The sequence below is a fragment of the Branchiostoma floridae genome, chromosome 1 (genome assembly GCF_000003815.2).
Source record: "Branchiostoma floridae strain S238N-H82 chromosome 1, Bfl_VNyyK, whole genome shotgun sequence".
Classification (NCBI taxonomy): domain Eukaryota; kingdom Metazoa; phylum Chordata; class Leptocardii; order Amphioxiformes; family Branchiostomatidae; genus Branchiostoma; species Branchiostoma floridae.
Window position 1 is genome coordinate 23,028,433 of NC_049979.1, and position 15,289 is coordinate 23,043,721.

A 15,289-nucleotide genomic window follows, 5' to 3' on the forward strand; every position below is an offset into this window, starting at 1 on the left:
AGCTGCTCTTCAGATAAACTGAAATGCCTGGGATATATTGGGAATTTCAGATTCAGAATTAATCTTATCCGACAGCACATACAGTACTGTAAATCTTGGAATGTTTGCCGCAAAATCATTTCTCTGTGAAGATGTGTTTTGTAATACTGCTGTACTACAGAACTCATTCTTGCGCCTAAAACCAAAACAAAAGTAAATGTATTCACAGTATCTGTAGTTATCAGATCAATCCCTCAGTTAGTTGGCCTATCTTGTAGACTGTTTTATCAGGTGGATAAAGGAAGGTGCCTAAATATAGACTAATCTTCAACCTCGCCAAATCTATAACTTATAGATTTGGCGAGGTTTAAGACTTATAGTATAAGTCAGTGAGCAACATATTCCACAATGAATGTCAATTTGTCAAAACAATCAGCTTAAACAAGCCATGGTAAATACAGCTAACAGCATATGGAGAATACATACAATTGTATGACACAGAACCTGGTAAGGCTTTATATACATATGTATGACTCATTGGTTTATCCATTTTTTTTTTTGGTCGACACTTTTCCAACACCAGATGTAACTGAGGAGATGTTTTGCAGGGATAGATGCGTGGGACTGTCAGTCAAAGTCTGAGGGTTACCAGACAATTGCCTCCAGATTTCAAAGGTCAGGGTATCCTCTATGGGATATCACTTTCGGTTATTAGGGTCAAGTCCACTGGTCTCAGAGAGGAAACAACCAGTAATTGGAAAATAAGGCCATTGCAAATAGATTTCATGGGTGACATTCCTTGATTTTCAGCTGATTTAAAAGTCCTGAACAAATCAAAACTTGAGGTTCCTCTACAGTACCATGCAGTATCAAGGTTTCTATTCTAAAATTTAAGTATCTTGCTTTTTTTTACGTGCTCTTGAATTAGATATAATGGAGTCTACAGGGTTGTCATGCACAAAATTGATCAGCTGAGGATAAAGCAGGACACTGGTGGTGTGAAGTTGATTCGTTTGAACAGAAAAACTTGTAATTTCATAACATTCCAACTTTGAGGGTGTTTGTTTTGTAAATGGTAAGGTCTTGCACTATGTATGATTTAGTGGTCAGAACCATTTGTTCCAGCCTAAAAATGTTCTACTAACAACTTTTTACCTCAAGTACTCCAGTACTCCAGTGCCTCATCCCACAGTTATATAAAAATTTCATGCACTTACATTTTAGTACATCTTTTAAAGACAATTCAATCTACACAACCTGTTAGATTCAGAACTCATTCTGGACATTTACAGTGACATCCATTTCCTTTGGCTCTCATAACATCTTCCCCCATGCACAGTTACTTAAGATTTAGTGTAGTGCACAATGAGACCACCTTCCCCCATGCACAGTTACTTAAGATTTAATGTTTAGCACAATGAGACCATCTTCCCCCATGCACAGTTACTTAAGGTTTAATGTAGAGCACAATGACACCAGTGTTTCCCAGCCTGACCCCTACTCACCTCCTCCATCTCCTTCAGCTGTGCCTTGATCCGGAGGTTCTCCTGTTCCACCTCCACCCACTTCTCCTTCTTGGCCCTCAGGGACTCCATCTGCTCCTCCAGCATGGCCTTGGTCTCATGCAGGATCCTGTTGTCTTCTCGTAGTTCCTGCAGGTGTTAGACATATAACATCACAGGCACTGAAATATATACTGATGGGTCAGCTGCAGGCTAAGAGATGCCAGACATGGTAGAACCAATGGCCCATCAAGTAGGAAAATGTTTTCATTCTGCCATAGGAAATGAGCAGGGTTGGACAATTGGTCCATTGGCCCATGTGCTGCTATACTTGCCCGATAACGCCAATGCAATTTGGGTAGATATTTGTATACTAGGCTGAATAAATCTTGCTCCCAGAAGCCTGCCCAGCCTTGTAGTTAGAGCATTGTTACATGCTTTGGATTTAAGTGCTATTTTAGAATTTCCTTGATGCAGGTAAGAATGCATAGAAATGTGTCTAAATTTCAGGCCGGTGAAAAGTTAGTTTGGGTAAGTGGAAACGTACTTGCCCAATAGGGCCAGTGAGTTTTTGAAAATTTGTCTAACATTAATTAAGCCTATTTCTTATCACACTGTTTAATTTGTACTGTCATATCAGCAAGATAATTACAGAGCAAAGTTTGTGAGTGTTCTATTCCTTCTCACCAAAAGAGTTAAGCATAGACAGGTTGCTTACCTCAGTCCGGGCCTTATAGAAGTCCAAGTCGTTGAGCTTCTCCTTGTACCTCTGGATCTCAGACTCAAACTTCTCCGTCTTGCTCAGCTTCTCCTTGGCCACATCCAGCTCGTCCCTGTAGGCCCTCGCCGACCGCGCGTCCGTACTCAGCTCCAGGTTCTCCTGCCGGAGTTTCTGCAGGGTGAGGTTGATCTGCTCGATCTCGTGCTTAAAGTCCACCACTTGCTCGCTCTTCTCTTCCAGCTCCTGGCGGAGTCTTCTCAGTCGGGCCTTGGTGTCGGCCAGTTCCACTGTCAGGTGGTTTTTGTCCTGTGGCTGCCCGGGTGCAACTGGAGACTGTGCCTGTTTGCTTGCCTCCTGCTGAGCATGCTGGTAGTAGTCCCTCTCCTGTGTGATCTCTGCAAGTGCCTGTGGGAAATACGGGGATGTTTAATGTCTTAAACCTGGTCTTAACATGTAGCATCGGGCCCCATGATATAAAAACGTCAACTCTATTTTCCCTGATAGTGGCTGTTTTGTAGATCTATTCACCTAGATACATATCTATATGCTATTTCAGAGGAAAGGAAACAAAGGTGTATATATGAAAAACCCTTTACAATACATCTAGCATAACAGAAGTTAACTCCAGCAGATTGGATCTTACCTCACAGTAGTCGTCCCTCTCATTGACCAGCCTCTTGAGATGGTAGAACATGTTCCTTGACAGACCATCCAACTCCTCAGGAGGGATCTCTGTCAGCTCGCTCCACTGGGTACAGAAGATGTTGTCTGTGTTGTCCGTTATCTGCAAAGAGAAATGTCACTGTGAGATATCAGCTTTCAGGAGAAAGCTTACAATGCAGAACATGCATGTATCTCTTGCCAATTTGCTTATACTAGTAGTTCATTGAGTAACATTCTAATGAGGTATGTTTGAAGGGTCTGTAACTGTCAACAACATCAAATCCCCTTAGCCAATCTTGCAGGAGGGAACCATTCATATTTATAAGAAGCCCCATACAACTGACTTAATTTATTTGACTGTTATTTATTGTAGGAGAGTTAACAGAGTATTTGGCACAAGCTCCAGAGACATCATGCCATATGCCCAGAGACATCTTGCCATATGACTTGTAAACTATCAACCTTCTTACATAGCCAGATATTTTAGCTATCCTGCAAAACTAGTTGACCCATACAATGTTGCTGACATAAGTCATTATAGGCATTAGCTAATAACAATTGAATGCTTTGATAAAACACAAGTTCACTTGTAACATAATAAATTTTGTAATAAAACTGTATCTTACAAGGTTACACACCTAATCCACTATATTAGTACTCTAGAAGACTATGGTGGCACTTTTCCTGGCATACAGTTTCAGAGCCTAATTCTGTTTGCATAGGCTCTACAGCACTACTTACTGATCATATCAAAATTCTAATCTATTCTCATAGGAAACAGTGTAAATATCTACTCTAAAATGGTTAATGTTTGCAATTACAGATTTCATTTTTGCAGACCTCTTTACCATAAACTTAAAACCGCTGTGTAAATTTTTGTTCTGCCTTCTGCTTGCCTACCCACTTGTTTGCACAACGACCTTATAAATATAAACCATTTTTTCTTCTTCCTGCAAAATTAAATCCATGCAAATATTTCCCCTTTTACAGTGCCCAAGCTATAAACTATGCACCAACTTTTCCGCCTACACCTCTGCATGTGTCAGCTGAACTTGGTAACAGTTATAGGTAATGAGTGGGAGTTACCCTAAAGTGGAGAATAAATACCAGCTACAGCCCACACTGCCTTCCTGATAGGGCAGCTGAACTTACAAATCAGGGGATACATGGTGGATGCAAATGAAGTAGCAAGCAACGAAACCTACCTCTTGAATGTGTCCAACCATGGCATGTTGTACATCCAGGTCTAGCTCCTTGATTTTCTCAATGAAGACCTCCTTCTTTTCACACTGTAATAGGGTAAAAGAAAACCAAGTATGATTCATGTCATTGAATGTGTCATAAAATGTTTACAAGACATTGCAACAAATAAAATCATATCCCATTACATTTAAAGCATACTATTTTTTAAAGAACAATTAACACTGTCCTTACTTTCATTGCGACAAAAAAATTATAAAAACAGTTGCCCGACAGGTTTAAATACATTCTTATTGATTCCATGACTTCCACTTCTTGGAAGCAGGAACAGGGCTTGTGTTTGTAGCAGTTTGCATGCACATAAAACAAAGTCTTTCATATGGACATGAGCATGTGTGGGCTTCCTTTCATTCTATTCAGTTGAAAAGATTGGGGACTAATCCTTGGAGGCTATTGTGTGATGGGGAATTCAAGAGGAACAAGGAGTGCTCAGTTTTCTTTATCTTTAAATTGTCACATCAAAAGGACTTAAAAGTCCTTGGTGATATAAATATATTTTTACCCCCAAAAATAAAAAGAAGACACAAAAAATAGAGAGGGCAAAAGATGCTGTTTTTACCAGGCCCTTTCTTTTGTAGCCTGATAACTAGACCCCGGACCGACCTCAAAAATATCTATTGTGAAGTCAGATATATCTAAAGTTGGGGTTTGGTCTCTAGACTATTTCTTTTGGGGTTGCCCTCAATTTTGAGAATTGATAAAATGTTGAAACCCCATTTCAGGAAATTCCTTCATTCAATGATAATCATCATAACCCCAGTGGTTTCTGATTCATAAACTAAACTGCAATTTGTCTTACTCTTTATTCAGAGTTTCAAACACCAGGCTGGATGGAGAAGAAAAGCATTCCTAAACAATCTATTTATCTATATAGGAAAGAATGGTTCCTATTCCTACCTGTACTGCACATCCCAGCACTAATAGCAGTATCTTTCTCAGCTCATGGATACATTGTTCTGTACAGAAGGGAAACAAGGATCATCAAAATACAAGACATAGTGCCCTTATCACAATTTTGTTGGAAAAATATTTGAAAAACATTAAGTCATAAGTTGACAAAATGTTGGAAATGAAGGTCACATTCAAGACTTCATTGACAATGCTATACAAAGCATTTGTTTTTTAAATATTCAGCACTATATCAATACTTCGTTCGTGCTAACTGCAAGTGTTCTAGAAATGCTTTTGTGCATAAAGAAACCACTCAAGAGTTAAATCATTCCAAAATCATATCCAGTTGTTTGAGTAACTGCTTTTTGGCGTTAAATCATTATGATTGAAATTCAACTTTCTAACAGGTTAATTTGTTACTGTTTTAAATTAGTTACACCATTTTAGGTTTACTGCTTCTTCATTTCACTTTCTAGAGTTAAAACTATGTAGTACTTTATTTATTACCTCCTTCAGGCTCCTTGCCAATAGCAATGATGTCAGGGAGCTTCATCACAATCAGCTGCTGAAGAACATCCTGCAATAGATCAATAACAATTGGTTTACTAAACAGATCAATGTCCTCCAGGCAGTAGACAAGGGGTCAACAGTACCCTATCTCAACAACTGACCTCCTGTAACCCTCTGGGACTGTGGGGTCAATGAACAGTAGTAAGGTAAATATGCTGCTTTGGTTCCTGAATATTCGAATATAATAAGACTTTGTTGTAAAGGCATGTCAACATTAAATGTCAGTTAAATCTATAATATGTAACAAAATTGCAACTCCTGTGCAATGTTGTCCCTGCCCTCAAATGTTATGATTTAGTTGCAATCTTGTCTTTGAATGAAACATCCAATATGACAAAGAGTTGTCTTGGCTAAAAGGATGATTTCGATCATTTACCTGCTGCAGGGATACATTCCAATAAATGTCTGATTAACATATGAGATTGACATGTGATTATTTGCTATGTTCACTTTATTTCCAAAGAACTACAGAGCGTAAACATCCTATGGCACTAGATTTAAGTAAATCTACTGACTATAAGTTGGTTGAACTTGCATCAACTTTTAGTGCAACGAAATTAAAATACCACCTGTGTAAGATTTACCACATTTTCCACATCATGCCCCTGCACAAGGACAGGCACTTTGTTTAAGTAAGCATGAAATTTGTTTCTCTGCCTGAGGGAACTGAAGACTTTGCTAATGTTGTTTTCTCTACCTTTATGCTACTGCTGCTAACCCAGCCATTTCAACAATGCACTGAAAATGTAAATAACAAATAGTTTTTGACTTAAACATTTGCTAAAAAATCTTTCCTGAATTTGTATTGGCTACAATGAGATCAAGTTTTATACTATATCAGTATTTTTACAGCTTTCAGTTTTTGTCTTTGTACTACAAAGTTACTACAACTCAGGAGATTGCATCACATATACTTTATAAAATTAAGAACCAAAGACCACATGTATTCAGCCCAATATCAAAGGAATTCTTTCTATCTAATCTATCAATGGTCTCTATCTATATATGTATACAGCCAATAAATATATTTTCCTTTTGACTAGAAATAGAGGAAGAGTTGTATTAAAGTTTCCTGGCACTCTAGGAATGCTTTCAGTATGTGGGGTAAATTCTAGGTCAACAATTGTATCACCTTTATTCTATAACGTGACTGCATTGCTTTAGCTAACGTTCACCCCCAAATTGCTACAAACTTAACGATAACACCGTCATGGCATAGCCTACTAAATTCTTTAATAACCTTCATGGTTGACATTTTCCACTGACTCCAAGGGTGCAAATGGCATTACCATGGCCTATCAACAACACCAAATACTGACAAGAACTAATGTGGACAAATTAGGGAAAAGTCAACCTCATATACATGAAATGGTAAACATGGGTCTTTGCTGAGTTTTTTTTCTACCATAAGTCCATAACTTATGTTATTTACTCTTTTCTTCCAAACCCTTCTCAATTCCTCTTTGAGTATGAAACATTGAAATCATACCTATCATGCTTCCAAACAAGTCCTTTCGGAGTCCTTCATCCCAAAAGTGGGCATCTACATTACACAAGCCTATAGATAACATAGGAGTCTAGTGGTAAAAGATATGGGGAGGGCACTTTCATTTCCAGCAGGTCACATCCCATCTGGGAGAGTGTGTTGAAATATGCTGCTGCTATGGGAGTTATCAGGGGCATGTCCTTTGGTCAGGGGAATGCTCCAAGTGGGGGATGCATTTTCACATGGCTGAGTGCAAGGAATATTACATTAGAGGAAAGCAGCTCCATAAGCATGTGAAAAATGCCAGACAACACCATGTCCTCTGGCATAGTATTCCTCTCAAACTCAAGTGTACCAAGGGCTGTGAGTACTTGTCATATCTATAAGTCTCTGCCAATGGGTTAGGTTCTATACATTGATATAGATTGACACATAAATCAACACCTGACTTAGATTTACTCTGATCTGAATAATTCAGATGCCACAAGTTTATCAGCGGATGACCTGAGCAGATTTCACAAGTCAAAATAACAAATCAATCTGGTCTGCCTTTCTTCACCTTCAAGCCACACACAATCATTGCTGCTATAATTTCTCCCAAAATTACTCAATCCTTCAGTTTTCCAGGCCGATAAAGAGATTTCGTTATCTTGTAATTTTCCAGGGATTACTCATCGGATTTCCCAGGGTTGAACTATGCAATTCCATATTAGGACAGCACGTTCATGTCTTAAAAATAATATCAAACTATTTTCACATCAAAAACCTCAAAAATAACTTGTCTCCGTCAAATATATATCCCTGTACTGCCCTTAACAAATTTGAGTTGATGTAGTTGACAAATACTAGTAACTATATAAAGCCCTTCTAATGATGCCACGTTGCATGGCATTTCCAACTGACACCATCTAGGACGTGTGTAAAGGGCAACCGAAAAGGCTACAGTACTTTTCCTTTGTCAGAGCTGACAGTTGATGACAGTTGCACTTTTATCAAGACCTTTATACACCTGAGGCTCAGATGCTTAAGTAGATAATGCTGTACAATCATGCTTGGTCACAAACCTAATATTGTTACCTGGAATCCTAGCGTATTGGCATACCTTATCGCTGGAACAGAATTGGACAATAGCGGCCTGCCCTGACTCTGTTTCATAGTTTACCTCTTCCATCGTTCCTGTGACAGATGACTGAGTGTCTTTCTTCAGGTATAATCACCAGGTGTGTCAGAGGCAGCCCAGGATATCCTGTCTATCTACAGTCGGTGTCTCCAGTCGCCTTACCCAGGCAACTGAACCGTTACCATTTATCCTCAGACAGTTTTGTAAACAAGTCTAGTTTCACATCCACACTTTCCCTTGTAAGTTATAGAGAGATAAATCTAAGCAAGTACATGGTCCTTGTAAAACATCACACTAAGGAGTGTTTAAAGCCCCTTGACTGTGGAGGCTTTCCACACTTCTGCAATCATGCTGTGAGTTATCACTGGTAGCTACAATGATACAACGTTGTACAGTATGAAATGGGTTGCTTCTGTCCCTAACAAATTACCTCCTTGAATGTACATGTATATACAATCCAGCTCTTTTAACCTGAGTCAGGGCAGATGCCTGCATGTCTGTGCATACATGTACACTTATGTGACAGTCCTATGATCTCGCAAAACTTAAACTGAGTTTTACCACAAGTATTTAAAACATCTGGAAAACCTCATGGATCAGTGAAAAGCACGTCATGAGGGTTGTAGTAATGTTTGTGTGCAAATCTGTACTTTATTCCTGTTTCTTTGTAAATGTTTGTTCCAATAACTTTGTAACCAACTTCAAATAAAGAGGGACTAAACAAACTCCCAGCCATGATTACCGAAATTAAAAGGATGTTTAGTTGTTTCACTGTGAAAATACATTGCCGCAAGGAGGAGTAACAGTAGTCATATCGTTGTCGTAATAATATTGCATCACAATAGGACAAGTTTACTTTGCCCTGATGAAGACAACAGGCAGTCTGTAGAGAAGAAAAATATGGTTGCATACCCAAGAAAACTACTACTGAAAAGGCGACAAAGCACAGTTACCAATGCAATACAGGAAGTCCCTTGCAGTATTGTAAGGAGCAAGTCATCCTTATGCTTGCATATACGTCATCACTTCACTGTGTACCCTGCACTATGACATCAATGCCACACAGACCTTCATGCCTGTAACCTGTGCTAATCACACATAATGGCTTCCTTCCTGGGGTACCACTAAAAAGTCACCTGCTGTGATTTTCACTAAAAATAGAGACACTGATGTATTCTTTGAAATCAACAGCATTTTTCCTTTCCATTATGCCATCCTATAAATACTTATTTGAAGTAATGCTTTTTAGATGAACATTAATATGTTCTGTAAACGTAATGTAATCTTAGGCATGATTTATTGAATGATGTCATTTCCTGTTTGCTATGACTTTTAAAAGGGTTCATGACCTGCAATATAGTTAGGCTTGTTCAAATCATACAAGGCTTGTCTAAAAAGAGTATTGCTTAAAAGCCATTCCCTAGTTCATTCCTATTGAGATAACCTTCTGACATGCACATATAATCAGTCACATATTTGACTCATTCATTCTACATTTTACAGGTGTACTGTACAATGAATTTGGGGCTATACTATGTACATTGTACCTCATAGTCATATCAAGAGGGGCTATTAAGTACAGTACTTTTGCATCTTACATTTTTCCTTTTAACGACAACTACCAATTACCATAAACTTGAGCAATCAAAGTAAGATTTTGTGGCCCATGATTTTGTGAACAGAATATGATGCTGAGTGTTAAACTAAAAGTTGATTTATAAAAGACTACAAAAATTAGTTGGCCTTTCTCGTTAAAAGATTGAAAAATCTTTGATCACTCAGTTGTCGCTCAGTAGTTACAGCCTCAAGTGGAAACAGCTAGCTATTACTACACAATGTTGACCACCAGCACCCAGAAGAACAGTAATCTGCATCTATGCTTTGTGATTCTCCAGTTCCTACAAATTGCTCTACTTGGTTGGTTGAATACCTGTCCACGAACGGCTATCTTGTTACCTAAGGCGAGAGGTAATACTAGATAAGGGAAGTTCTACTTCCATGGTTACTGTACACCTGGTCTATTCACAGGAGACATTTGTATCCAGGTAACCAGACAGGCCAGTATCTGTATTTCTTCATGGTTGAGGTGCAAGGAAGACAACATCTTTCAACTCTATCACTAACCAGGACACATGCTGATTAGTATACCTATTAACAGAATTTCATAGTGACAATCATTTTTGCCATCACACAAAATTAACTGAATTACTGTATTATTAAAACGGCTGAGTTACATGTGCAACATTGAAACCGTAGATGGCCTTTCATGTACATTTGTACCTTTTATGCAAAACCACAGGGTATAAGGAAACCATTAGCGTAGAGTGCCATGAAGCTATGGTGGGTTTAGGATAAACCTCTTGCAGGTATTATGTTGCAATAATGATCCAAAAATACAATCCATTCTTCAGGCTTCTCAGTCTTTATGGCCTTTTAAGTGTTTTACACCAGGGAGCCATGTGGTCTGCTTACGTGACTGAAGGACAGTACTGCTCTCCTTGTTTGTACACTGGGCCCAGAATACTCCAGAACATGTCATAGTACATCATTACACATCTATCACCCAACAATTAAGTGACAATTTCATTTCATGGTTAGTAAAATGCCATAAAAAGTAGGATGCATGGAACATGCTGGCTTCCCAATTTGTATACAACATGTAGGACTTGGGGACCTTTGGCCATGTTTTGCTCAGGTGCAGCCAAACACGTCTGTTTGCATACAGCCCAGCTCCTACCCTCCCCATGACCCCTGCCAGTTGTAAAAGTTTGAGAATCACATTGACCTTCAATCCTACCACCGGCTTTGCAATGAACAACTCGCTAGAGTACGTGTGACTATTGTCCAACACCCCCTCTTCAGGAGGGGGTGGCGAGAATGTGGAGAAGGGCACTTGTGCTGAAGAATGGCGCGGCGGGGATTGTTGTTATGGCACATCAACGCTGCCACGTTTGTTGGCAAATATTTGAGCTGCTCAGGAACCTGCTGTAGAAAAATGCAAGTCGTAATGAAAGGAAAACAGGACAAGCAAACAGACGATAAAAGCACCCTGCGTCACCATTGATAAAGTGGGCTGTAAACCCTTCAGAGTGACGGGATTACAGTGGGAGACGTTTTGTCCACCTGTACCTGTTGTTACCAAAAAGCTTTTCCCAGCCTCTAATCAGCAAAATAAATACTGCCAACACACGCGGCTCTCCCTAGCTCCAAGACTTTTCTTCGTGTCCTAAACAGCAATTTTCTCTCAATGGTATCTTCAGATAATGGAGGACATTAAACGCTATCAAAATTCTGAAATCAGTTTACGTGTATCAATACCGTGGACTGACCTACAGGAAGTGTGTGTACGTCACTGATAACTCCGACAAAATAAATGAGTTAGGGGCTTTTTGTGCCGTACTTCCCCTTTGTGTTCAAACCTTTCAAGGCTGCTGTCCATTCAGGGAGGACGGAGCTACCTGACACTAATCTATGCCCATTCTCGGCCAGTTCCAACAGGGTCCAGGGGACCTTTCTGACCCTCTCCCAGCCTGACTGGGTCACCACTGGGGCTTGACTAGGGCAGCAGAAATCCCACAGGTAACTACAAATAAAGCTGGGTTCAATTGCGAATGTAAGATTACAACAGAACACACATGTAAATGTATCAATAAAACAAATTAAAGTCTATCCTCATCATCAAGAATAAGGTGTAATAAAAACAATTTCTTCCATAAAATTTGATTTTAATTACTCATTATCAGCCCACGAACTGATCTCTATTTGCAGACATTTGAGACATTACCTCATCAATATTGCTTTGAAAGCTGATAGATCTACTGGGACACAAACAAGGTATAATGTGTGCCCTCCAAAGATGGTGATGACATGGTAGTGTGTGGTAGTATGTAGGAGGAGGGAGGAGGGCAACATCATATGAAAACTGATAGAAAAGGACCTCAATTCCTATGGTTAAAACATTACTTTTTTGTGTATATACTGCCTTTACCAACAAAATCTTATGAGGAAACTAGAAAGGCCGACATTTGCTTGAGAGCAAATACAGCATATTTCAGCCATACCCGTTCCCATGCAAAATTGAACTGTTCCAAATCACTCCTTCGCAAAAATTGAACATTCTAACAGTAACTTCTCGAAATGAACTACTACCAAGGCCGACATCAAGGATCAAAAAGGATTGACATGGGTCGGCGGATTACAAATCGAACGTGCCAACCACAACACCAAAAGCTCTAGAGCAACTGACGTGGTCAGTTTGGCAGCGCTTAAACCCCACTGTTACACAATAAGCAGCATAATATATTTGACCCCCCCCCCCTCCCCACAGAAAAATACTAGTATGTGGACGTCGTCACGATCAAAATAAAGATAACTAGTTACCGTCAAAAAACAGAAATGAAGCAGAAAACACCATGACATCTCGTGTGGAAGTATCTTTTGCCCTTTCCCAAGGAAAACTGATTTCGCCTACTAACGTTATCAGTTCATGCATGTTTTTGACAACAAACGGAGATACACAACGACGGCAGTAGCTTGTCAGCACTTGCCTGCGGTACCAGCGTTCCACAGTTCTCATATAACGTTGTTTTGACGTATTTCACAAACGAAAACACCTTTCAATGTACATTAACAACGGAGTGAACAATGTAAGGCTAGCCATTTCTCACCTAAAGATATTCTGCTACCGATGACAACCGAAACTGGGTAAAAGCTGACGTAAAATGCGCAGAAAACTGCAGACTAAATGCAGTTGCTGCGGGAGTCTGCGACGTAAATGTAAAATTAAAAATGGACGAGTCCGGGGTGGAATCTTCAAGAAGGTCTGCATAAAAATCTCAAACCTAAAAGTTTCTTTCCGTATATATATTTTGTGTATATTTGTAATTGCTGTTTTCAAAATAATGGTCACATATTATATTCCTATTTTCTTTGCAGTAACCTTTTATGGAGTAACATAAATTACAAAATCCTCTCAAATATGAATGGTTCCGTCTACATATAAACATGACAATCAAATGTTGCGTCATTGCCGACGAAGTGTTCCTTTCTCTTCGCTGATTGGCTGGCGGCACAATTCAATTAATTAGCAGACTGACACCTGTCACCTGTCGCCCAGGGCGGGAGTTATTGCTTTGTTTGCCATATATGGAACGCACTAAACGTCGAGAATGGCCAAAACACCTCCCGTAAAACCCCGAAATGGGTCATTTTGAAGTGATATACGCCAAAAATGAAAATTGGGTTCTTTAAATAAATACTCCATGCACGCCTGTACCAAACTTTTAGGTATTGGTCCACTCTACCATATGCATTGTGCAAAATTTCAGGTCATTCGGTCCGGATCCAGGAACGACGGAGATGATTCGCTTTGAAAATTTGACAGGAGAAAGAAAGAAAGAAGAAGAAACACAAGTTAGGAATGTTTGTAAGCATAAGTCCGTGAGATTTCTGAAACAACAGCAATTCCGTGATAAACGGAACCTTCTAAAAACGTACGGAGCTAACCGTTAGCTCCGTACGTTTTTAGAAGGTTCCGAGTGCATCGAAAATACCATCGATAGCGATTCAACTTCGGATGGCAAACCGGACAAAAGTTATAAGTACTGTTGAAGTCATTAACGTTAAAGTTTGTTTTTATTTGCCTTTGACGGTTTGACCTGAAATACTTTTACGCTAAACTCCTGCAGAGAAGTTAAGTGACTGCTGTGATTATTACAGAAATGCCCCTAAAAACTGATACAATAAGCCTTCTGAATAGCCTAAAGTGCAAGAGTTTCAGGCGGGCTTCGCCCCCCTGGGACCCCCAACGGGGCTCTGCCCCTGGACCCTGCCGGGCCGGGGCCTTCGGCGTTCTTCGGCGGCCCCCGAAAAAAATTCTGGCGGGAACACTGCAGTATATATTAGTCCAGTGTTCTCGCCAGAAATTTTTCACAGCGTCGGGGCAGGGGTCCGGGGACCGGCGAAGGCCCCCGGCGGGGTCCAGGGGCAGCGCCCCGGTGGGGGGACCCAGGGGGGCGAAGCCCTTAAGCTCTTGCATTTTAGGCTATTGAGAAGGCTTATTTTATCAGTTTTTAGGGCCATATCTACGAACATCGTAGCAGTCACTTAACTTTTCTTCAGCAGTTTGACGTAACAATATTTCGGATAAAAGCTTCAAAGACAACTAAAAACTCATAAACAACAAACTTTACTCAGCTCAACAGTACTTGATAAATATTGTCCGGGTTGCCATCCGAAGTTGAAGCGCTTACCAAGTTAGAGCGCTAATAACGTTATCTTCGCAGCGTTGTTAGCCACCGTGCGACTTATGTAATGTTGACGGTTTGATATCCCTGCGTCGCCGCCTCGCCGTCAGACGATATTCCCACGGACATGTTTCAAGAAAAATACCGGGCAAAAACCGCTGTTTCGCGTCAGATTCTATTATTTAAAACATGTGGGACTCAGTGTTACAGTCTAATAGATATTTTGTAGAAGCACCGCTGTGGGAAAGAAAGTCCAAGGAATGTATTCACGAAGCATGAATTTCGCTGTACGGCACCATGACTGTTTGAAACTCTAATCAACATCCGCGTTTGATTGATAGCCGGCGGCCCTTTGACAAAGTCGGCGAAGGATCCCACTAACACTGCCGACACTGCCCTGGCGGTTTATGGGCGGGGTCACTTTGCGAGGCTTGCCTGACGCCCGGGTTTTACATACAAACTTACGATGGTTTGTAACTTACGTTGCCGAGCCAAAGAGCTTCAAATTTAGAACAGGAATTTTGGGAACGCGACCCGCTATTGTTCCAAAATTATGTCGGAAAGAATTGATTCTATTTCCCGCGCTGAAATAAAAATTACGCAACTACTAGTAACTGCCTGTTGGTCAACCCCGATCCCCAAATACGGGACATTCCCCGGGAACTGGCTGTTCCGGGGAGGGGTCCCACCCCACTGATAACTCGCGGCAAGGCACACTCGCTACACTTTTTACATTTTTTGGCGCAAAAGCAGGGCGGCACACGCAAAATTTAGAACAGGAAATTTGGGAACGCGACCCGTTCTTGCTCTAGAAATGTGTCAGAAAGAATTGATTGTATTTCCTCACAGAAA

At 40.3% G+C, this 15,289-nt stretch overlaps 1 protein-coding gene across 16 annotated transcripts in view; it reads right to left on the reverse strand.

Annotated features, from left to right (window-relative positions):
- The window catches only part of LOC118418660 (girdin-like), a 49,279-nt gene that overhangs the window by 20,083 nt on the left and 13,907 nt on the right, over nucleotides 1-15,289 (reverse strand). For all 16 annotated transcript variants that reach the window (XM_035824683.1, XM_035824702.1, XM_035824736.1 and 13 more), the window contains exons 4-9: nucleotides 5,524-5,593; nucleotides 5,023-5,081; nucleotides 4,071-4,154; nucleotides 2,846-2,986; nucleotides 2,200-2,607; nucleotides 1,485-1,631 (exon numbers count right to left, since the gene is read on the reverse strand). In XM_035824683.1, coding sequence (XP_035680576.1) covers nucleotides 1,485-1,631; nucleotides 2,200-2,607; nucleotides 2,846-2,986; nucleotides 4,071-4,154; nucleotides 5,023-5,081; nucleotides 5,524-5,593 — 909 coding nt within the window. The remainder of the gene's footprint in view (nucleotides 1-1,484; nucleotides 1,632-2,199; nucleotides 2,608-2,845; nucleotides 2,987-4,070; nucleotides 4,155-5,022; nucleotides 5,082-5,523; nucleotides 5,594-15,289) is intronic.